Source organism: Pan paniscus, chromosome 23 (assembly GCF_029289425.2).
Source record: "Pan paniscus chromosome 23, NHGRI_mPanPan1-v2.0_pri, whole genome shotgun sequence".
In the NCBI taxonomy this organism is placed as follows: Eukaryota; Metazoa; Chordata; class Mammalia; order Primates; family Hominidae; genus Pan; species Pan paniscus.
Window position 1 is genome coordinate 36,016,898 of NC_085927.1, and position 23,127 is coordinate 36,040,024.

The following is a 23,127-nucleotide window of genomic DNA, read 5'->3' on the forward strand; positions in this document are numbered from 1 at the left end:
TTGAATAAGTAAAAAGGTCTAAATTACACAGTATTGTCTTTAAAAAAAAAAAGTTGCGTTACTTTCAAAGAAGGGCAATTACTCTACTACAGACAGGAAGCCAAAGATGGGTCATGTGAGGGCTGCTTAAATGATGAGATAAGACTCGTTTGTAATTAGTTCATTAATTATGGATATGTGAATAAATGGTACTTAGCTTTAAAAAACAGCTCGTTCCCAAAGTGGGGTAAGCATCTGATGCTAATTTTATTTCAATAGTACATTTATTTACTGGTCTCGGCATTCTTAGAACTGGAGCTCAGGATAATTTTAATCCATCCTGGAAATACTTAATGAAAGGGCCTCTCATGAATATGGTTTTATGTCTTCCTAGGACATAAGGAGTCTTTTTAGTTTTATCAGTATTAGGAAGATTAGTGGAAAAGATTTTGAAACTGAATGCACAGAAATATTAAATGCAAACACATTAACCATGGACCAAAGGCCTGAGCAAGTGAAAACAGGTGAAGTCTGAATGTAGACACAGGATTTATCCTTAGGACCCAAATCCCTCTCAGACAGGTATTTATAGGAAGGAAGGCTGTTTCCTGTCTAGAACTCGAGGTCTTGGATGGTAGGTCTGTGGACCTTTTAGAAAATTTGAGGTTCACCTAAGCTGCAAGTTTGTAGAAAACTATTTGGATACATCATTGATGGTTCAGAACATTCTTTTATAATCTGTGGTTCTCTGATTAAGCTAAGGTTTTGTTACGCAAATTTACCATTGAAATATATATACAGGAAAGTGGATCTTGAGGAAATTTTCAAAAAATTGATCATACCTAATTAATTTGTAATTACTAACAAAATCAAGACTGGACCATTACAGTGCCCCTACAACTTCCTTGTGCCCATTCAAGCCACCACCTCCTCCTTCCTCAAAGAAACCCACCATCCTGACTTCTAACACTGTATATTAGATATGCCCCTTTTTGAACTGTGTAAATGGAAGCATCCAATATGTCCTCTTTTGTGTCTGGCCTCTTTCTTTCGATATTATGTTTTCAAGATGCATCTACACTGTTGCATGTAGCAGTAATTCATTTATTTTCATTGCTCTATAGTCTGTATCAGTGGTTCTCAACTGGAGGCACTTCTGCACCACTACCCATCTCAACAGGGGACAGCTGGCAATGTCTGGAGACATTTTTGGCTGTCATGCTACTGGCATCCAATGGGTAGAGTTCAGCGATGTTGCCAAATGTCTTACAATGCACAGGACAGGCCACATAGAATTATCGGGTCCAAAATGGCAATTATACCACCACTGAGAAACCATAGTCAATAATATGCCATTGTGTGAACATAGAGTAATAATTAATTTATTCTATTATTAATAGACAATTAGGTTGTTTATGGTTTCCCATGATTATGAATAGTATTACTGTGAACAATCTTGTACACATCTTTTGTTGCATGAATATACAGATTTCTGTCGGGCGTATACTCAGCAGTAGAATTGCTAGGTGTGTTTTCAGCTTTGGTAAATACTGTCAAAACAGTCATTCCAATTTATGTAACCATCAGCAGTGAATGAATGTTCTGGTTGCTCTAAATCCTTGCCAACGCCTGGTTTTGTTATTTAAAAAATTAGCTATTCTAATAGATGTTAGTAGTTTCAAATTTTCATCTTCACTCACATTTCCCTGGTAAATAAACCTTTTTATATGCTTATATCTTCATTTGAATATCCTCTTTAATGAAGTGTCTGAGAAAGTCTTTTGTCCATTATTTTTATTCTTCTTTGGTTATCCATCTCTTTTGTATTGCTCTGTAGTTCTTTATGTATTCTAAATGCATGCCCTTTATAAGGTATGTGGGTTTTCTTCCACTCAGTCACTTACCTTTTTCACTCTCTTAATGGTTTATTTTTATAAGAAAAGTTCTTAATTTTAATGTAACCCAGTTTATAATGTTTTCCTTTATGGTTGGTGCTCTTTATATACTGTTGAAAAATTATTTGCCTACTTTGAAATCATGCAGTATTTTCTTATTTTTTGTAGACATTGTATTGATTTACCTTTTATATCTAGATATACAATGCATCATGAATTGATACTTATTTGTGATGTGAGGTAGGGCTCATTGTGGTGTGAGGTAGGGCTCACTCTTTTCCATATAGATATTGAGTTGGTCTAGCACATATATTTTAGAGAAATGATACTGTCCACATTACACAACAGTATAAATTTGTCATAAATCAAGTGATCTTATGTATATATGTCTGTCTATTCTATTTCACTTTTCTATGTGTCCATCCTTGAACCAATATAGCATTGGAAGTATAAGTTCTCCATATTAATTATTCTTTCAGGTCAGCAAATGACTCTCAGGGAAAGTGCCACATCATACTGTATTCACCTTCAGTGTATTTCCCTCTTTCCAGGATTTGGCCTTTTGAGTCCTGGCTGCTTTGATGGCTTCCCACTGTCCTTAAATTTGAATTCTACTTTTCTGGCTTTCCAAGTAGCTCTGGTGCAAGCTATTACATCTGGAAGCTGAGTGCTGAGCTAGGCTTTTATTCTCTTACATAAATAAACATTTTTTTTTCCAATGTACACTTCCACCAACAGTGTATAAGCATTCCTTTTTCTCTGCAACCTCACCAGCACCTGTCTTTTTTTGACTTTTAAATAATAGCCATTCTAACTGGCGTGAGTTGGTATCTCATTGTGGTTTTGCTTTGCATTTCTAATGATCAATGATGTTGAGCTTCTTTACATATGCTTGTTGGTCACATGTATGCCTTCTTTTTAAAAGTGTCTGTGCATGTCCTTTGCTCACTTTTTAATGGGTTTTTTTTTCTTGTACATTTGTTTAAGTTCCTTATGGATGCTGGATATTAGACCTTTGTCACATGCATAGTTTGCAAATATTTTCTCCCATTCTGTAGGTTGTCTCTTCACCCTGTTGATAAGTCTCTTTTGCTGTACAGCAGCTCTTTAGTTTAATTTGATCCCATTTGTCAATTTTTGCTTTGGTTGCAATTGCTTTTGGCATCTTCATCATGAAATCTTTGCCCGTTCCTGTGTCCAGAATGGTATTGCCTAGGTTGTCTTCCAGAGTTGTTATAGTTTTGGCTTTTACATTTAAGTATTTAATCCATCTTGACTATTGTAGAAAACAGCATGGTGATTCCTTAGAGACCAAAAGCAGAAAAACCATTTGACCCAGCAATCCCATTACTGGGTATATACCCAAAGGAATATAAATTGTTTTACCATAAAGACACATGCATATCTATGGTTCATCACAACACCATTCACAATAGCAAAGACATGGAATCAACTTAAATGCCCATCAATGGTAGACTGGATAAAGAAAATGTGGTACATATATGCTATGGAATACTATGCAGCCATAAAAAAGAATGAGATCATGTCCTTTGCAGGGACATGAATGGAGCTGGAGGCCATTATCCTTAGCAAACTAATACAGGAACAGAAAACCAAATACCACATCATCTCGCTTATAAGTGGGAGCTAAATTATGAAAGCACATGGACACATAGAGGGGAACAACACACACTGGGGCCTATCAGAAGGTGGAGGGTGGGAGGAGGAAGAGGATCAGAAAAAATAACTAGTGGGTACTAGACTTAATTCCTGGGTGATGAAATAAACTGTACAACAAACCCCTGTGACATGAGTTTACCTATATCACAAACCTGCACATGTACCCCTGAACTTAAAAGTTTTTTTTCTTACTTTCTACACCTAGGGAAACATGAACTTTCACTTATATTTTCTTCCAGTCCTAACTTAGTGCATCTACCACCCCCTCTAGAATGTAAGTTACTTGAAGACAAGCACTATTCATCTCTATATTGACAGCATCTGTCTTCATGACACTCAATAAATGATTCAGGATGGATGCAAGGAAATATTAATGGATGCATAATTTCCATCCAGTTAAAGCTGCATCTTCATGGGGAACTGGGTGCTTTTATGAATGAGTCTGAGATTTTCTGTCACTATTGCCATTTCACCATACTCTGGTGAGACAATGTCTCTGCATGGAAAGTGAAGGGATGCATTAAATTCAGTTAAATATGTTGAATCCAAATTGAATCTACAAGCCAAGTAGATTTTAATTACTCTACAAATCTAGAATTGTGTTCTTCAAAACATTGTGAAAATTGTAGCAGAAGATAAAAGACTCGAGTTGTAGAGCCAGTACTTGCACCATCTCATCAGAGTGTGACTTGGGAAGTTCTATTCCCTTCTCTGTTTTCCTAGGTGTAGAATGAGGGGTTCAAACCAGATGAGGCCCACACCTCCCTCTCAATTTGATATCCTAGAAATTGATCACATCCTGTAGAAATGAAACAAGGCTCTTGGCTTGGTGTTAGAAATATGGAGAACTCACTTTAGATTGTGTACTGGAAGTGGGTTTTGAATTTTGTTTTTCAGCCAGGAGAAGTGGATGTGACTGACCGGTGAGTGGGGATACTGGGTTCTGAATTATTCAGCCCAGGTGAGGCAGCCCTTTGCACATTCTTTCTGCAGTTCCACAATCTCCCATCTTTCTGTTCCTCCATTCCTTCATTCTTTCCATTCTACAAGCTTTCTTTGAGGCAGTCCTGGTGCTGGGGATTCATAGAAGAAAGACATGGTCTACTCCAGAAACTCCAGTATCTCCCAGTCTTGCTGGGAGATACAAATAAGTAAATAGACAACAACAGTACAGAGGGGGACACAGGAGGCTGTGGGAGCCAGGAGAGGCCCCAACCCAGGCCAGAGGGTGGAAAGGCTTCCTGGGGGAAGCTACAGTTGGGCTGAACATTAAAGGGTGAGTGAAAATGTTTGTTTGTCTGTTTTTTCTTTAAATATAGAATAATGGTTTATCAGAATCACCTGCAGAGTGTCAGTTCCTTCCTCTCTGACTCCCTCCTAATTCTTTTTTATTAGGCTAATTTCCTTCCTTCCTTCCTTCCTTCCTTCCTTCCTTCCTTCCTTCCTTCCTTCCTTCCTTCCTTCCTTCCTCTCTGTCCCTCTCCCTCCCTCACTCACTCCCTTCCTTCCTTCCTTCCTTCTTTCCTCCCTTCCCCTCCCTCCCTCCCTCCTTCTTTCCTTCCCTTGCTCCTTCCTTCCTTTTTCTTTCTTCCTTCTTTTTTTAAATTTGTTAACAAAAGAGGACACTATCAACTATTAGCTTCTACTTTGATAGTTGTTAGAATTTTCCACATTGACTTTATTTCTGTCTTTAGCTCCTCCTCTACATCTATGTTTAAACACATTTTCCTCCTTCCTTCCTTCCTTCCTTCCTCCCTTCCTTCCTCCCTCCCCTCCTCCTTCCTCCTCTCCCTTCTCTTTTCCTTTCCTTCCCCTTATGAAAACAAGTTGACAACATCACAACAGCTCTCCTTAAATAGTTTCGCATCTTTCTTCTAAGAAGGACATTTTCTAACGTATCAGTATCGCACTTAGGAAAATTAACAAATCCATAACATTATCTAAGATCTCAACTTTTATATTACCCAATTATCCTAAAACTGTCCTGTATCACTGTATTTTTATATTATCCCCTTATGTATTTATTTTTCAAATTTAATTTTTAAAAGCAGTGGGTACATGTGCAGGTGTGCTACCAAGATATATTGCATGATGCTAAGATTCAAAGAATGATTCTATTAAAGAATGATACTCATTATATTTGATTATGCTTCTTTAGTCGCTTTTAAGAAAAATAATAGACTTTTTAGTTTTAAGCTGTTTTAGGTTTTCACAAAAAGAGCAGAAAGCATAGAGAGCTCCCATATATCCTTTTTTCCCTGTTCTGTTTTTCTTATTATTAACATCTTGCATTACTCCTCCATCTCTTTTAAATGAGAACGATCCCCTTATCACCACCCAGCTCCAATTTAACTGGTTTTTTTTTTTTTTTTTTTTTTTTTTTTGCGGGGGCAGGGGGTGTAGAGTTCCAGGGGTGACTTGAATGGGCAACTCTATGCATAAATCACTGACCTTAGTCCCTGGTAGCCAGTAAGAATGTGTAGGTGAAGTCAAGGCAAATTCTGCTGAGTCACAGAAGGCATGCAGGCAGGTATCCACTCAGGGCAGCTCGATGGATTGGTTTGTAAAATTGTCAAAGACTCGGCCCCGACCTTAAGCATCAGAGAGAACAGCAAGCAAGCCTTGAGAGTGACCTTGTCTCATAAAAACTGCCATATTGTAAGGAATGTAGGATATTCACTGTGTCTGTTTCCTGACTCTATTCCCCATGTCAGGAGTGGCCAGGCATGGGGACAGCATGGGGACAGATTGCTGCTAATGTCACCTCCTCCTCACTTCTCTGCTTCCTTGGCTATCCTTCCCCCAAACCCCAGCATCCACCTTGCTTTGAACTTCCCTCTCATGTAGGGGTGGGGGAGCTTCCTAAGCCTCAGTTTTCTTGCCTGTGCAATTTAGATATCAGCCCTTGCTTGTCAAGGGTTTTGCAGATTGAATAAGCTAAGAATCAATAGGAGGAATCTTCTGCTTTTGCTTGGAGTGTCTTTCTTGCGCCATCGCCGCCATTGAAATCCTACCCTTCTTCCAAAGCCTGACTCAACCCATCTCGTCAAGAAAGGCTGTGCATGGCCAGGCGTGGATGCTCACGCCCATAATCCTAGCACTTTGGGAGGCTGAGGTGGGCGGATCACTTGGGGTCAGGAGTTGGAGACCAGCCTGGCCAACATGGTGAAACCCCATCTCTACTAAAAATACAAAAATTAGCTGGATGTGGTGGTGGCGAGCACCTGTAATCCCAGCTGCTTGGGAGGCTGAGGCAGGAGAATTGCTTGAACCTGGGAGGTAGAGGTTGCAGTGAGCCGAGATTGTGCCATTGCACTCCAGCCTGGGTGACAAGAATGAAACTCCATCTCAAAAAAAGAAAGGAACGCTGTGCACCCAGGCACCAGTATTGACTGCTGTCTCCCTTGCCAATCTCTTGCTGCATTTATAGTCTGTGCTTCACAATTTCTCTGGAATTTCTTGCATTGCTGACCCTTCTCCATGGTTTTTTTCTAGACTCAACACCTACACTGCTCTCCCCAGGAGGGGAGGGCAGCCCATCTTCTGCTGCTATGTGCTCAAAACATTATAGGTAGACAGACCAGCATGGGAGTCTCAGCTCTGCTCCTTCTCAGCAAGCCCATTTGCCTGTCTTAGCCTCAGCTTCCTCATTTATAAAATGGGACGATAAAGGGCAGTAGAGCAGAGCAGTTGGGAGCCATGGGCCTGGGGTAGGACTCCTTGGTTTAAATCCATGTTCTCCCACTTATTACATGACAAATTACTGATTCTTTCTGAGCCTCAGTTCTGACTTGGGAAGACTGCAATATCTGCTTTAGAGGACTGTTGTGAGCGTAAACTTGAGTAAAGTCTGCAAAGCCTAAAGGCATAATACATGATAACTCTAATGATGTGCTATTTACCTGCACACCACAGTGGCTTAGTAAGTGCCTCCCATTCCCTGCATAATGCATAGTCCTGGGTGCCATGTCAACTTTTGTTACAGACTCTCCGTTGTTATTTTGGACTCAGTTACCAAATATTCAGGTCATCTTCAAAGAGCATCTGGTTTCCCATCTCAGGCCTCACCAGTATTAAAGAACATCAATATGTTTTTAATTTCCTCTTTAATTTCAGGGAGTGGATGAAGAACGGGGGGTGACAGCACACTTTGGGGGATGATTCACGGTGTCATTAAATCTGCACTGAGTTTCCTGTAGCTACAATTGGCCAGGCTCTGACCACACTCAGTCCTGGGAATTATGTTTTGTTTGTTTTGCTGTGTGATTAAGTCTAATAACAGTAAATCCAGCATCTCCTTGACTTGGACTTTCTTGGTTCATTACATCGCAGTGGATTTTGAAAAATATGTACGTGTAGATGTAAGTTCAACTGGCTGAGTTTCCCGTCAGCCTTCTGCCCAGTAGGTGTGTGATGTAGTGGAAGAAGAAGAATGGGATTCAGATCTGGCCCACCAGGGTTCAAATGCAGGCCCTGCCACTTAGCAGTATGGCCTTGAGCAAATGGTTTCTCACCACTGAGCCTCAGTTTCCTCATTTGCAAGATGGGATGATGCCTCTGATTTTGATGCGGTGATGCTTCTTAGCTTGATGAGATGCTGCATACAATACATGCAGATATAGGTGCCTCCTTCTTTGTTCTTCACCGATTTTCATGGAGCATCTGCTTCTGTGGCTGACACTAGAGATAAAATGATGGGGCCCCATTCATAAGATAATCTGAAAGGGGAAGGGGTATGGTCCAAGCAGCAGACACCGTCTCAGACACTAGCTCGTTCTGAGGCTGAACCAACCACTTCAGTCTCCACTTCCCTTCTCTGTGCTGTTCACAGTAGGCTCATACATAGGAATTGTTTACTCTTGAACATCTGTCCTCAATCTGGGGACTTCTCTAGCACTGATGAAAGAGGTCATTAAAAGCAATCAGACAAGGGTTAAGATTTTAAAATTTATGTTATACTGTTATGTCAAAGGATTAACTTTGAGATAAATAAGTAATGTATGGAAGTTTAACTGTAGTGTCTTTTGCCTCATTGGTAGTACTGGGGGTAATGGAGGTAGAAGTGGCTTCCACTCTTAAATACTGAATATGCATATGGCATGCATCATCTCTCATTTCTAACAAGACCCTGGGACCTAGGGCAGTGTCATTCTCACTCTTACACCTGTGCAAGTTCAGGCTTCAAAAGATAACTGGGGGCCCGGGCGCCGTGACTCACGCCTGTAATCCCAACACTTTGGGAGGCCAAGGTGGGTGGATCACTTGAGGTCAGGAGTTGGAGACCATCCTGACCAACATGGTGAAACCCTATCTCTACTAAAAATACAAAAATTAGCCTGGCATGGTGGTGTGCACCTGTAATCCCAGCTACTCGGGAGGCGGAGGCAAGAGAATCACTCGAACCCTGGAGGCAGAGTTTGCAGTGAGCCATGATCGTGCCACTGCTCTCCAGCCTGGGTGATAGAGCAAGACTCCGTCTCAAAAAAAAAAAAAAAAAAAAAAGAAAAAAAAGAAAAAAAAAAAAAAAAGAAAAAATACCTGGCTTGGAATAGACAGAGCTGGGATTTGAACTCAGGTCTCTCTGCATCTGAAGCTCTTTTTTTGCTTTTAGCCTTGCAGGTTAGAAAGAGTGGCAATTTCAGTATTCCTGAGTTTTCATGTCCTAGTTTACCTAATAAACTTCTATAACTTGAAGCAACCCATACTTACAGCATTTTCATATAAATACCCTTATTCATCAGTTCATTTAATCAGTCCAGTATTTATTGGAACCTAGTATGTGACAAGCACTGGAGCATGATTCATAACTTGAACATACATTTTATTGAGCACCTACTATGTGCCTGAGGACTGGCAATTCACTCATGTATCCAACACATGTTTATGGAGCACCTACAATGTGTTAGGGCCCTGGTGCTTCCCTCACTCACTCAACACAAATTCATTGAGCACCTACTGTGTCCTAAGACATTATTCTGTAGACACTGGTAGCAGTGAATACAATGGATAAAAATCCTGCCCTCATGGAGTTCTTATCTCCACAGCATTGCAAGGCCAATCTAGTTTCCCCCATTTTTCAGCTAAGGAAGCTGAGGGTTAGAGAAGTTAGGCAATGGTCCCCAGGTCACATGGCTAGTGAGTGGTGAAACCAGACTTGGTTGCCAGCTGTGTGTGCTTGCAGAGGTTACTCAGCCTCTCTGTGCCTGGAGGTCATAATCCCTATCTCTCAGGGTGGCTATGAGGGTAGGAGCCATCCGTTTGCTCTCTCCTATATTCCTGGTATCCAGCACAGCACCTGGCGCACAGTAGGTATCTAGTCAGGGGTAGCTGTTGTGACCAATGACTATTTCATCCACTAAGTTATAGAACCAGCCCCGGCATCTTTGTGGCTGGATGCTTATCCTCTGGCTCTTTCCCATAGCAGGTATACCAGAAGGATATTCCTTTTTGGACAGACTGCAGGGCAGGCAGAAGAAGTCTCCAAGGCTTTTCTGGAGCCTCTCCTTGAAGAGTAACAGTGCCCCTGCCTATCCTGCCTCATAGTGACTCTGAGAGCCTTCTATACATCATCCCTCTCCCTGGCCCAGGCTCTGGGAAGCAGGCACGGTAACATGTTGATTATCTGACATCCCTCCATCATGATGATGGAGAGTTCCATCTGAGCCACACCGACCTGGTCCTGTGAGGACAGCTAGAAAAAAAAAAAAAAAAGACTCTTACTGGTCCCCGGATGAAGTCAGACAGGATGTGTTTGAAGTGTCCAGTGCTGGGACAGGAATGGGGATGATCATCCAGCCTCACTCAGCAGAACTTGGGATCCTTATCCCAAAGCCTACAAAACGGCATCTGAATTCAGATTAAATTCTTCAGTCTCTATACAGAAAGAAGTGGATGCAAGAAACTTTATACCTTGAGAGGTGGTGCAGACAGGAAGTAGAAAAAGCACTTGCAGAGATGTAGGTGGATTTCTGCATGGGAAAGCCAGGAATAAGCACTTGGCCGTGCTTCTTGCCCTCTCTTCCTTGTCTCTCCTCACTCGACCCCTACTGCTCCTCTCCAGCCCCCCAGGAGTCTACACTATGTGGCTTGTATTCCTGTTTTAAGCTCACCAGCTGAGGTTTCAAAGGCACCAGACCATTTCAGAAAGGTAGGACTCAGCTCACTCCAATCTCAAGACATCAGACCCCATGACAGCCAGGCTAGGCCTGAGTGGCTGTGCTGGGACATCTTGGCTTCCATGCCTTGTAGAAGGCATTGCTCCTCAAGGGCCCCAGGGAAGGCGAGTGGATCTTGCCCTGTGCCAGCATAGCTGGGAACCTTCCTGGCTTGGGCCCAGCAAACCTATGGCCTCTGTACCTGATTGCCAGCACTCACAGACTGTGACCTCCAGATCCCCATTTCTGGGCAGCTGGCTGCTTCGCCATGGACCCCAGCCTATCTCGCCTTTTTGTTAAAGCCAAGATGGCAGATCCTTAGTTGCTGGCCTGAAAGGCCTCTGCAATGTTCCCGTCTCTCCTTCTTGCATTTGCCTAAGTCTCCTTCCTTCTTCTCCATCACCACCGCCCTTCTGGGTCTCCTTCCTCTTTCTCTCCATCTCATTTCAACTTCTTTCCTGTTTAAACTGCCTCCTCTTCTTTCATGCTCTAGCCTTCCTTCTCTTCTGCCCACATTTCTTTGCCCTCCCTCCACTTTTCTTATCCTGACTACCTCTTCTTTCTCATCTACCTTGATTGAATTCGACAGCATTTGCTGAGCATCTACTACATACTGGGCTCAGTGCCAGTTCCGGAGGTGCAGAAATGAGAGTCAGCAAGACACTGTCATTTCAGACTTGTGGTCTGTGATTCTCCTTCCTCCTACTTTTATGCCTTTTTTCCCCCTTATGTTTTTGGCTCATCTTCCTCCTCCCTCCTCCTCCTCCTCTTCCTCTTCCTCCTCCCTCCTCCTCCTCCTCCTCCTCCTCTTCCCCTTCCTCCTCCCTCCTCCTCCTCCTCTTCCTCTTCCTCCTCCCTCCTCCTCCTCCCTCCTCCTCTTCCTCCTCCTGGGACTTCTTCACCCTCCGTTTTCATGCCCTGCCCTGGTGTCCGCAGCCAGCAGTGGCAGTGGGAGCTAGGGTGAGCAGGATGGCAGAGTCCCGGGAGATTCAGTGACAGGAACCCTCAATGTTGCCCTCCTCAGGTGGCAGGCGGTGGATGAGACAGAGCATCCAAGACACTCATTCATCACACCCGCCTCCTTTCAGGGCCAGAACAGGATGGAAATGACTTTTGTCAGTTCTGCGGCAGCCCACTGCCCCTGGCAGCTCCAAGCTGTTTATTAATAAAAAGTAAAGAAGAAAAAAAATACAGGCGTGTGAATGCCATCTTGCTGTGTATTCGAGGAGGGATTCCAAAGCAATGAAGTTGACAAATATACCTTCAGGGAATCACAAAAGAGCCCTCCATCTCCTCTTCCAGCCCATGTCCAGCTATGTTGGGAACAGACAAGAAATAGGAAAGGAGGGAGCTGCTCTGAGCAAACGAGTGGCTTTTGTTTTAGCACATAGGAACCAACCTTTCTTCTTACGGTGAGACAGAAGGTCACTTGCCCATTCATTCTTCTGTGCATCCCTCTTTGAACTTCAGTTGAGGCTTTTATTGAGTCCAGTGTGGGGTTGGGTTCTGGAGATTCAGAAATTAAATAATAGTAATATTGATTGCCTTTAATTATTAATGATTAATAACCATTTATTATTGGCTATAAATTATTCATCATAACCACTAACCATTATTTGGGTAATTAGGTGCCAGAGACAGTATCAAGGGCGTTTCTTTCACTGTCCCAGCTGCCCCAGGAGGAAGGCACCATGACTAGGGGTCGGGGAGTAGAAGGAGTACTCCAGGTAGAACCACTCCTGCAAGACCCAGAAGCAGGGAGGGCTTGGCCTATCCCAGGAGACCAGCGTCCTGGAGCAGGGTGAGCAAGAGGGCAGGAATAGCAAGCCTGATCACACAGGAGAAGGATTGAGGGTGATGGTCAGAGAGAGAAAGGAGGTAGCTCCTCCACATTGCCACCTTGACACCCAGGTCTTACCGTCACCAGACTGCTGCTGTAACCCTCCTCCACCCATCTGACATAGGGAGTAAGGAGAGGCAGATGATCACAGCCAGCTCTGTGTCTTGTCCTCATGAAGCCCTTTAGCCGGGCCCGTCATTGCCATGGCGATCTCACACAGGCCCCCAGCCTGGGGAGCTCTTGCCAGACCTGGAGGAGATAGGTTTGTGGGATCACTGAAGCTCTGTCCTCAGGGGCGCTCAGGAAGGCAGGGTCTAGGTGCCTGTCTCAGTCTCTTCTGGCTGCTATAACAAGAACACCATAGACTGGGTGGCTTATAAACAACAGAAATGTATTTCTCACAGTTCTAGAGGCTGGGAAATCTAAGATCAAGGTGCTAGCAGTTACATTTGTTGTCTGATTCATAGATGGCCATCTCACTGTGTCATCACACAGTGGAAGGGGTGAGGGAGCCCTCTGGGGCCTCTTTTATAAGGGCACTAATCTCATTTACAAGGGCTCCACCCTGGTGACCTAATCACCTCCCAAAAGCCCCACCTCCTAATATCATCATATTGAGGATTAGGTGTCAACATATTAATTTTCGGGGGAGACAAACATTGAGTCTATTTCAGCCCCCACCTATTTCCCTGGGAAAGACACTGCTCTCCTACCCCAGCCATTCCCTCCTGTGCCTTCCATGGCCATCACCTCAAGGGAGCTTTGGGTTGGCTTCCTTCCCAGATTCAAAAGCCCATTGGGTCATTGTGGTCAGTTCTATTTCTCCTAAACTGTCCTGTGTGATCAGGAGTGGAAGTGGTGTTACCCAACTGGGTAAGCAAGAAGTCTTCCTCAAAGTCTTGTAGCAGAATCTCAGTCACCCTTTATACATAGAGTTCCGAATCCTACAATCGTCCTGATTGTTACAGTTCCAGCAGCAAAGCACTCAGAGGCAGGGACCCCATGATTGGAAACCCGCGTGTGCATCGCCCTCAGCATCTCTTCAGGCCTGAGCCCACAGTGGCTTTATCTGCAGTGCCAACACTCTGACATTTGGCAACTTTTTTACTTTTTCAAAAAATAAATTATAACTTTGGTGTGGGGAGGGAATGGGGTCGTTTCTCTTAGAGAGAGGACAAATAGATTTTATTTATTAAAGGAAAGGTTGATGGACTCCAGTCTCTCTCCTTTGAATGATGCCATTTATTTTACAGTCTATAATTTGGTCCCACTGTGAGTCTCCTACTTTTCAGAGGCAAAGTGTTTTTGGCGCTGCTGCCACAAACTCCCTCTGCATAAAAGCCACGTCTGGTGTAGTCCCAGAATAGAAACCGTCTGTCCTCTTGTGTATAGTCTTGGTTTTAAGTTGATTTCATGTGAATCTTTCCCTTTTGGGGGAAAAAGATTTTACCTACACCGTCACCCCATGAAACAATCAGGGATGTCATGGGGTATCCCGTGGAGACACATATTTGGGTCTTGACTCTCAGAAGCCCCACTTGGTGGGACTGTCCTCTAGGCTTGGCCCCAAATAAACAAACAGCCCACTGCATGTCCCCTTCCGGTCTTGAAGAAGCAAACTACTTATTTCACAGTAAGCTCTGGGATGATAGGTCCTATCATGTCAGATATGATGCCTCATAAATCTAATTCATCCGTCCTAGCTGCAGTTTTAATCTACTCAAATGTACTTAGCTGGGTTTAATTATAGATAGAAATTGCATTCGGAAAGCAACAAGAAATCATTTACATGGCTTGAATTTGCACATTAAATCATATGGTTCATTTGGGAGTGCGGTAGGGATGGTATTTCCAAAGAAAAATAATATTAGTGCCTGTGCTTAGGGGCTCTCACACCGATTGCACAAATTGTATGAATTGCACAATTTCTACAGACTGCATTTTTCTTGGCACAGGATAAACGAAGAGGCTGGGGACACTGAGAGGACCCAGTCGGCGCTGGCACTAAGCAGAGCCCGGTCCACCGATGTCCGCAGCAAGACCTCGGGAGACAAGCCTGTTTCTCCCCACTTTGTCCGCCGGCAAAAGTACTGTCATTTTGGGGACGGCGAAGGGCTTGCCGTCCAGAGAAAGTCCACAGAGAGATTAGAACCTGCTTCCTCTCGCCTGGCTTCTCGGAGTACAAATACATCCCCGCTGTCGAGGGAAAAGCTGCCCAGTCCTTCAGCGGCCCTCTCGGAGTTCGTGGAAGGGCTCCGGAGGAAGAGAGCCCAGAGAGGCCAGGGGTCCACGCTGGGCCTAGAGGACTGGCCCACTCTCCCCATTTACCAGACGACTGGGGCCTCCACACTAAGGAGGGGCAGGGCTGGCAGTGACGAGGGAAACCTCTCGCTGAGGGTTGGGGCAAAGTCACCCCTGGAAATCGAAGGGGCCGCTGGTGGTCTCTTGAGGTCCACCAGCCTCAAATGCATCTCTTCAGACGGTGTTGGGGGCACAACCCTACTCCCCGAAAAGGCGAAAACCCGATTCAGTTCCTGCGAGTCCCTCTTAGAATCCAGACCGAGCATGGGGAGAAAACTGAGCTCTCCGACCACACCCAGGCACATGCTGTTGTCGCCCACACTGCGTCCTCGGAGGCGGTGTCTGGAGTCCTCTGTGGACGATGCGGGCTGTCCAGACCTTGGAAAGGAGCCGCTTGTTTTCCAGAACCGCCAGTTTGCCCACCTGATGGAGGAACCTCTAGGCAGTGACCCATTCAGCTGGAAACTCCCAAGCCTCGACTACGAACGCAAGACCAAAGTGGACTTCGATGACTTCCTCCCAGCTATCCGGAAGCCCCAGACGCCTACATCCTTGGCTGGAGCAGCCAAAGGTGGGCAAGACGGTTCACAGCGTTCAAGCATCCACTTTGAAACGGAAGAGGCTAACCGTTCCTTTCTCTCGGGGATCAAGACCATTTTGAAGAAGAGCCCGGAGCCCAAGGAGGATCCTGCTCACCTGTCCGACTCGTCCTCATCCTCCAGCTCCATCGTGTCCTTCAAAAGTGCTGACAGCATCAAAAGTCGACCAGGAATCCCACGACTTGCGGGTGACGGTGGCGAGCGAACGTCCCCCGAGCGGAGAGAGCCAGGGACGGGGAGGAAAGAAGACGATGTTGCGAGCATAATGAAAAAATATCTCCAGAAGTAGGAACCAGTTCAGGTAAAAGCAACAGGCTGGGGCTATTCTTGGGGGAATGAGAGTTCACCTTGCAGCCTTGGGGAGAGCAGGTGCCACTACTGTCCTTAATGCCACAACCAATTTCTCTAGAGACCAAGATTTTTAGAGGTTTTAGCTGAAGTCATGTGTTGATGGATGCAAAGCTTTTCAGAAGCCCTCTGCTGGGTACCTATACTTCCTTGTACTTTGAAATGCAGACACATCAGAAAGTAAGAGGTTCCTGTGGGATGACGCTAAAGAAGGTGCTGGATGTGGCTGGGCACGGTGGCTCACGCCTGTAATCCCAGCATTTTGGGAGGCCAAGGCGGGTGGATCACCTAAGGTCAGGAGTTTGAGACCAGACTGGCCAACAGGGTGAAACCTCGTCTCTACTAAAAATACAAAAAATTAGCCGGGTGTCTTGACGGGCGCCTGTAATCCCAGCTACTCAGGAGGCTGAGGCAGGACAATCGCTTGAACCAGGGAGGCAGAGGTTGCAGTGAGCTGATGGTGCCACCACTGCACTCCAGCCTGGGAAACAAGAGCAAAACTCTGTCTCAGGAAAAAAAAAAAAAAAAAGGTGCCAGATGTTTAAAGTTACCTCACCCTACTGTCATTTTCTTTTCTTAACGTCATTCCACCTGGGTTTGAAGGAGCTGTGATGGTGTTCTGTCCACATAATGACAGAAGATCCGTGGTGGGATCACAGACATGCAAAGGGCCAAGTTGGAAGAGACCTTCAGAATAGTGGAGTCCACTTGCATTGCATATGGAGAGAAACTGAGGCCCTAGGTTCAGGGGGGAGGGAACAAGTAAAAAAAATAACAGAGCAACAATGCAGGAGAAGTAACTACTTGCTGCCCTTCCTCCCTCTCCTAGCACTCATCCTGCCACTCATCTGGAGTCAAGGTAAGAAGAGGAATTCAGGCCGGGCGCGGTGGCTCACGCCTGTAATCCCAGCACTTTGGGAGGCCGAGGCGGGCGGATCACGAGGTCAGGAGATTGAGACCATCCTGGCTAACACAGTGAAACCCCGTCTCCACTAAAAAGAAATAGCAGAGCGTGGTAGCGGGTGCCTGTAGTCCCAGTTACTGGGGAGGCTGAGGTAGGAAAATGGCATGAACCCGGGAGGCGGAGCTTGCAGTGAGCCGAGATCTCGCCACTGCACTCCAGCCTGGGTGACAGAGCGAGACTCCGTCTCAAAAAAAAAAAAAAAAAAAAAAAAATTCATTGCTAACCAAGGCTTACATTTATTGAGAGGACACATCAGACAGTCATTTAGTACTCCTGATATCCCCAAGCAGTGGTGAATGTTATTTATTCCCATTTACCAGGTTGACAGACTGAGTATCAGAAAGATTAAAGTCACTTGTACAGAATCACCAGGGCATAATTGGGTTTCCAGCTCTAGAATCCCTACATTTATCTTTAAAAGTTTTCCCTAGGGACACATTCCAGGCATCTTCATGAGTGAAATTAGAGCTGTCTGATAGCCTATGAGCCTTCGTAAATCTCCCAGTCACTGAATCTCAGAACTCGCTGCAGCTCAAGGCTCTGATGGTCGAGCGACTGCACATGGCTCTCAGGGTGCACCTGCTGCAACCCCCAGGCCTCCTTGACCCAAATGAGGCACACATCCTCTATTTCTTCGAGAGACAGCCTCAGCCCATCAAAAAGCCATTGCCCCTTCCGCGGAGACAGGTTTGGACTATATCAGAGCAAACTAATTTGACTTAACATGGCCTTCTCTCTGCTCTCAATTACCGAGTAAAGATCTGATATTCATTTACATTATTATGCTCTCGGGGACACAGAAAGCAGTTTCAAAGGCCAAGTAAAGGGCACACATCCATGAGGGGAACAGTCCTTAGCAGAAGTCATCACAGAACATCTTGTCTCTGCCATTCCGTTTTAAACTCAAGTCCCCCTTCCCTACCCTGAGCAAGGTTCTTCTCCAAGGATGCTAGTTTTTCAGCTATACAATGCAACACCTCCAACGATGCAAATGCATGGTGGGCTTTGGAACCAAGCAAGACCCCCCAAAGCTCAGTTCTGCCCTGTAACTAGCCATTGGACCCTAGGCAAGTGATACAGTCTCACCAAGCCCCTGTGTCCTCAGTTGGAAAACGGGTAAGAATACCAACTACCTAAAGTAACGCTGTGGATTTCATGAGAATATGAGAGATTCCTGGAATAGAGCATGGCACCCCGTGGATGCAGTAAATGCCAGGTTACTTTGGAATTTTTGGACCTTTGGGAAATCTATCCCAACTTTTTCTCCTTCTGCCACCTACACTCTGCCATCCCTTTCTGTGGAGTTGCTACAGTAACGCCACCTGGGTATACAGAATTCCAGGCCCTCCACCCCATTCATTGTCTCTATCAAAATGTACCCATCTTCCTGGCCAGGCACAGTGGCTCATGCCCATAATCCCAGTTCTTTGGGAGGCTGAGGCAGGAGGATCACTTGAGGCCAGGAGTTTGAGACCAGCCTGGGCAACATAATGAGACCCCACCTCTACAAGAAATACAAAATAAAAAATTAGCTGGGTGTAGTGACATGCACCTGTAATCCTAGCTACTTGGGAGGCTGAAGCAGGAAGATCACTTGAACCCGGGAGCTGGAGGCTGCAGTGAGCTATGATTGCACCACTGCACACTAGCCTGAGTGACAAAGTGAGACCCTGCCTCCAGAAAAAGAAAAACCTTACCCATCCTTTGTCCCATTCATCAACTCTGACCTATGTTTGCTTCCAGCCTCCTTGAAGCTGCCCTTGAAGACTTCCCGACTCTACAATAACTTGGAGACAGAGAGACTGGCCAGGCCTCCCCGGTGGCCAGAGCCAGCCAGCATGGCCACCCTCAAGAGGCGAGATGAGCCCACAGAGGCATATCCTGCGGGGATGCTGGGCTCCCAGTGTGTTTGGCCTGAACAAAATAAAGTGTTGACTCCTGGGCATCTGTGCCTTCTCTATGGCCTTGCTACCTGGGATTCCAGAGTGTTGATGGGGTGCAGATAGGGGTAGGACTGTTAGAAAGAATAGAACCAACCCAAACTGTGTGTAGTTTGGGGTATATACTTCTATTTCTCTTCCTACATGTCTACATGCCATGACCTTCCTCCTCCTCTTCACTTGGCCAGTTTCAGCTCACTTCCTCCAGGAAGTCTTTCCTGATATATCAAACTGAAACAAATGCTCCTCCTCCATGCTCCCTTAATCCCCATGCTTGTCTATTATATTCCTTTGCCAATTCATTTCTCTATCCTGTGTATGTATAAGTGTGTACAAGCATTCAAGAAACTGATGAATGATGAATGAATGAATGAGCCAAAGAACAAATAAATGAGCCCACACACCCTGAACGCATGCGACACACTGATATATATGCATCCTACAAATGTGCACCCACATCAACATTCAAGAACCTTGAATTTATTCCCTTTTTACCAAGGCGAAGCTAGCATATGTGTGCCCACATTTAGGTAGCAAATGCTGCCTTTATTTAAATTCCCACTAGCATAGACTCCATATCCTACCCCAAATTTGTCTCCATCCCCAGGACCCCTCTGGTGTAGCCAATCATAGCTTCCACCCGTGGGAGGGAATTCCCACTTGGATCACTGCTGTGTTAGTGTTTGCTAGGGCTGCTGTGACAAAGTACCATAGCTGGAGGGTTGAAGTCCAGATTCAAGGTCAGTTGGGTAAATTCCTTCTGAGAGCTGTGAGGGCCTCTCTCCGTAGCTGGTAGATGGCTGTCTTCTCCCTGTGTCTCCTCATTTCATCTTCTGTTCATGTCTGTATCCAGATTTCCCCATTTTATATTGGATAGGGTCTGCCCTAATGACCTTATTTTAACTTGGTTACCCTGTAAAGACCCTACCTTTAAATTAAGTCACTTTATGAAGTACTGCGGGTTAGAACTTCAACATTTTTTGAGTGGGGCTGGGGAAGTGGGCACACGATTCAACCCATAATAACTGGTAAGGTCACTCCAAAAAGAGGAGCTCTCATCTCTGATCATCCTCACTAGAGACTCTGGGTAGAAGTGAGGCAAGGGAGGAGGATGGGGCAGGAGGGAAATTCACTGGAGACCTCACCGTCTCTGGAGACCTTCCTGCCTCTCTGATGGAGCACGTTGGTGGAACAGTGGACCCTGTTGTCTCTGATGCAGACACAGTCTCCCACTTAGTGAATCCACCATCCACCTCTTGCCATTCACAGGAGGGCTCTGGGTCACTGGAGAGTGCTGGGACACACGGGGAAAGGAGCCAGGACCTCTGCGGAGTCAGAAGCCCCGGCAAAGAGGAGGCACCACCCTTAGGTGTGGGGTGGGAATGGGAGAAGACCCAGGCTCTTGCACGAGGCTCTCCCAAAGGTTTCTGCAGTGAAATCCATCGAGTCATGGAGTCTCAGCCAAGTCACATCCCTTGCTGGGTCTCAGTTTTCTCATCTCAGTAATGGGAACAACAGTTACTAAACTCTAATAAAACCCGGGAAAGGGAAAGTATAGCATACTGTATTAGTTTGCTAGAGATGCTGTAACAAAATTCCACCGCCTGGGTGGCCTAAACAACAGAAATTTATTTCCTCATGTTTCTGGAGGCAGGAAGTCTGAAATCAAGGTGTCAGCAGGGGTGGTTTTTCCTAATGCCTCTGTCCTTGGCTTGTAGATAGTCGCTTTCTTGCTGTGTCTTCACATGGTCTTTCTTCTGTGTGGCTGCACCTCTGGCATCTCTCTCTGTGTCCACATTTTTCTCTTATAAGAACAGCAGTCATATTGAAACAAGGCCTACCCTGATGGCCTGATTTTAATCACCCTGTTTTTTTTTTTTTTGAGATGGGAGTTTCACTCTTGTGGCCCAGGCTGGAGTGCAGTGGTGTGATCTCAGTTCACTGCAACCTCTGCCTCCCGGGTTCAAGCGATTCTCTTGCCTCAGCCTCCTGAGTAGCTGGGATTACAGACATGCACCACCAGGCCCAGCTAATTTTGCATTTTTTTTAGTAGAGACAGGGTTTCTCCATGTTGGTCAGGCTGGTCTTGAACTCCTGACCTCAGGTGATCCACCTGCCTTGGCCTCCCAAAGTGCTGGGATTTTAATCACCCTTTTAAAGGTCCCGTCTCCAAACACTGTCACATTGGAAGGTATGGGGGGTTAGAACTTTAACACATGAGTTTTAGGGGTTCACAATTCAGCCTGTAACACACAATGCAAAAGGAAGTGGTGATTTAATTATTAATTATTATCACTTAATCTATTAATAATTTATTTATTATTCATACAGAATAATTTTCATACAGAATGAATATTATTATACAGAATAATTTACTATTCATACAGGATACATATGTCCCAAGCTCCCAGCTTGGTCCACAAACAGAGGTAATTCTGGAAGTCAGGAAGAGATTATCAATGCCGGAGGGAACAGACTCACATTGCCTTCCTGGCATTGATGTTACCTGGGCATTTCAGAGCCTGGAACCTTTGAGTTTCCATGCACTTCTCTTCATGTGCCAGTGATATTATTTATTCAGTCTGTATTTTCTGAGTGCCTTCTAAGTGCCTGGCACCATTCCCCACACCCAAGCTCTAGTGAGCAGGCAGAGTCACCCTGCCTTTCTTCAGGGAATATCTTAGCTGGGGAGACAGACAATAAGCAAGAAAATGAATATACTGTCAGGAGCAAGCTGTACTATGAAGAAAAATAAAGATGAAATTATCTTGTGAGTTCCGTGTTAAAAATTTATAATACGTTTATTTTATGAAGCACATTTTTATAAAAGAAGAAATCAGTCATTATTCTTCAATGATGTGTAAGGGATGCATCCAAAAAGGTTAATTTCAAGTAATAACAGCAAAGTCTTCCTCATTATGCAGCAGTAAACAGAAATCCTGAAGATGCTCATTAAAAGTCAATTTAACATGCTGCAAGTTGACAACCATCCCCATGCCTCTCAAATCCCCCAACCCAACACAGCCTGGAGCAGAAGGTACTTACTCAACTTCATCCTCTTTCTTTTCTTTTCTTTCTGTCTCTTTTTCTCTCTTTCTCTCTCTCTCTCCCTCTTTTTCTCTCTGTATCTTTTTCTTTCTTTTTCTGTCTCTCCTTCCTTCCTTTCTTTTTCTCTTCCTTCCTTCCTTCCTTCTTTCTTCTCTTTTTCTTTTTTTGGATGGGGTTTTGCTCTTGTCACCCAGGCTGGAGTGAAATGTGTGATCTTGGCTCTCTGCAACCTCTGCCTCCTGGGTTCAAGCGGTTCTCCTGCCTTAGCCTTCGTAGTAGCTGGGATTACAGGCGCCCGCCACCATGCTTGGCTAATTTTTGTATTTTTAGTAGAGACGAGGTTTCACCATGTTGGCCAGGCTTTGAGCCTCTTTCCTACAAGATGACTCCAGAAATTCTGCAGTGGGCCCTGATGTCACATAGGCAGTGTGCTCACCCTTAGCACCCGGCGTAGTAAGCGTCATCCAAGTCTGTGACACTACCACTTCTGCTACCTGGGATATCAACATGGCCTGGCCCCTGGCCTGGGCTTTGCCACTTAGCCCCAGGTCAGAGAGTCTCTCTCTGTGTGACCTCACAGATGTCACTGCTTTCTGACCTCTCCTTCACTCATTTGGAAAATAGGTCTAAACTAGTACCAGCTTCCCAGCATCCTTGTAAGGAATCAAGAGCTCATGAATCAGCCCATTGATTGGCAGATAGCCTGCAGTAAATGGTGGCATCATTGTTCTTTGGTCTCAGAACTGCTCCCTGACGCCTAAGTCTGTGGCTCCAACCATATGGCTGTGCCCTGCTATGGCGTCCCTGCTGATGTAACCAAAATTATTTCAAAGGTGAGGATGTTGGTGGTCATGAATCCATGTGGATTAAATGCTCTCCTGCAAATGTTTCCTCTTGCTTTTATACCCTGAGGCCATTTTTAACAGGGCGCCCATGTCTTGAAAGAACCCTAGACCATAAGGACTAGATGAAAGCCTCAAGGTAATTTTACAGGTGGGGAAAATGAGTCTCAGAGAAGAAAGTGAGTTTTCCAAAGGCACTCAATAGCAAAGCTGAGTTTAGAACTCAACATTTATTCATTCAACAAATAGCACCTCATGTCCTGAGCATGGTTGCAGGCACTGTAGATAAAGCTAAGAATGGGATAGGCAAAGGCCCTGTCTTTGTGAAACTTATGGTTTACTGGGGGGGACAGGTAATATACTTGGAAATACATACATTGGCCATGCCCCTACCACCTGATGTCCCACCAGTAGTCCAGAAGCTACAGGTCATCCTTCTGTGTCTGCATGATATTTTGCCAAACATCAGGGGTTTGGCCTAAGTCCAGTTGCTCATATCGCAGACCATGAGTATTGCCAGGGAAGAAAATCTTTATT

The 23,127-nt window shown here is 45.0% G+C and overlaps 1 protein-coding gene across 1 annotated transcript in view; it reads left to right on the forward strand.

Moving 5' to 3' along the window:
- MYO18B (myosin XVIIIB) overlaps window positions 1-18,704 on the forward strand; it is a 268,281-nt gene extending 249,577 nt beyond the window's left edge. The window contains exons 41-42 of the mRNA XM_034948321.3: window positions 14,504-15,749; window positions 18,504-18,704. Coding sequence (XP_034804212.2) covers window positions 14,504-15,737 — 1,234 coding nt within the window. The 3' untranslated portion in view covers window positions 15,738-15,749; window positions 18,504-18,704. The remainder of the gene's footprint in view (window positions 1-14,503; window positions 15,750-18,503) is intronic.
- Window positions 18,705-23,127: the final 4,423 nt, after the last annotated feature.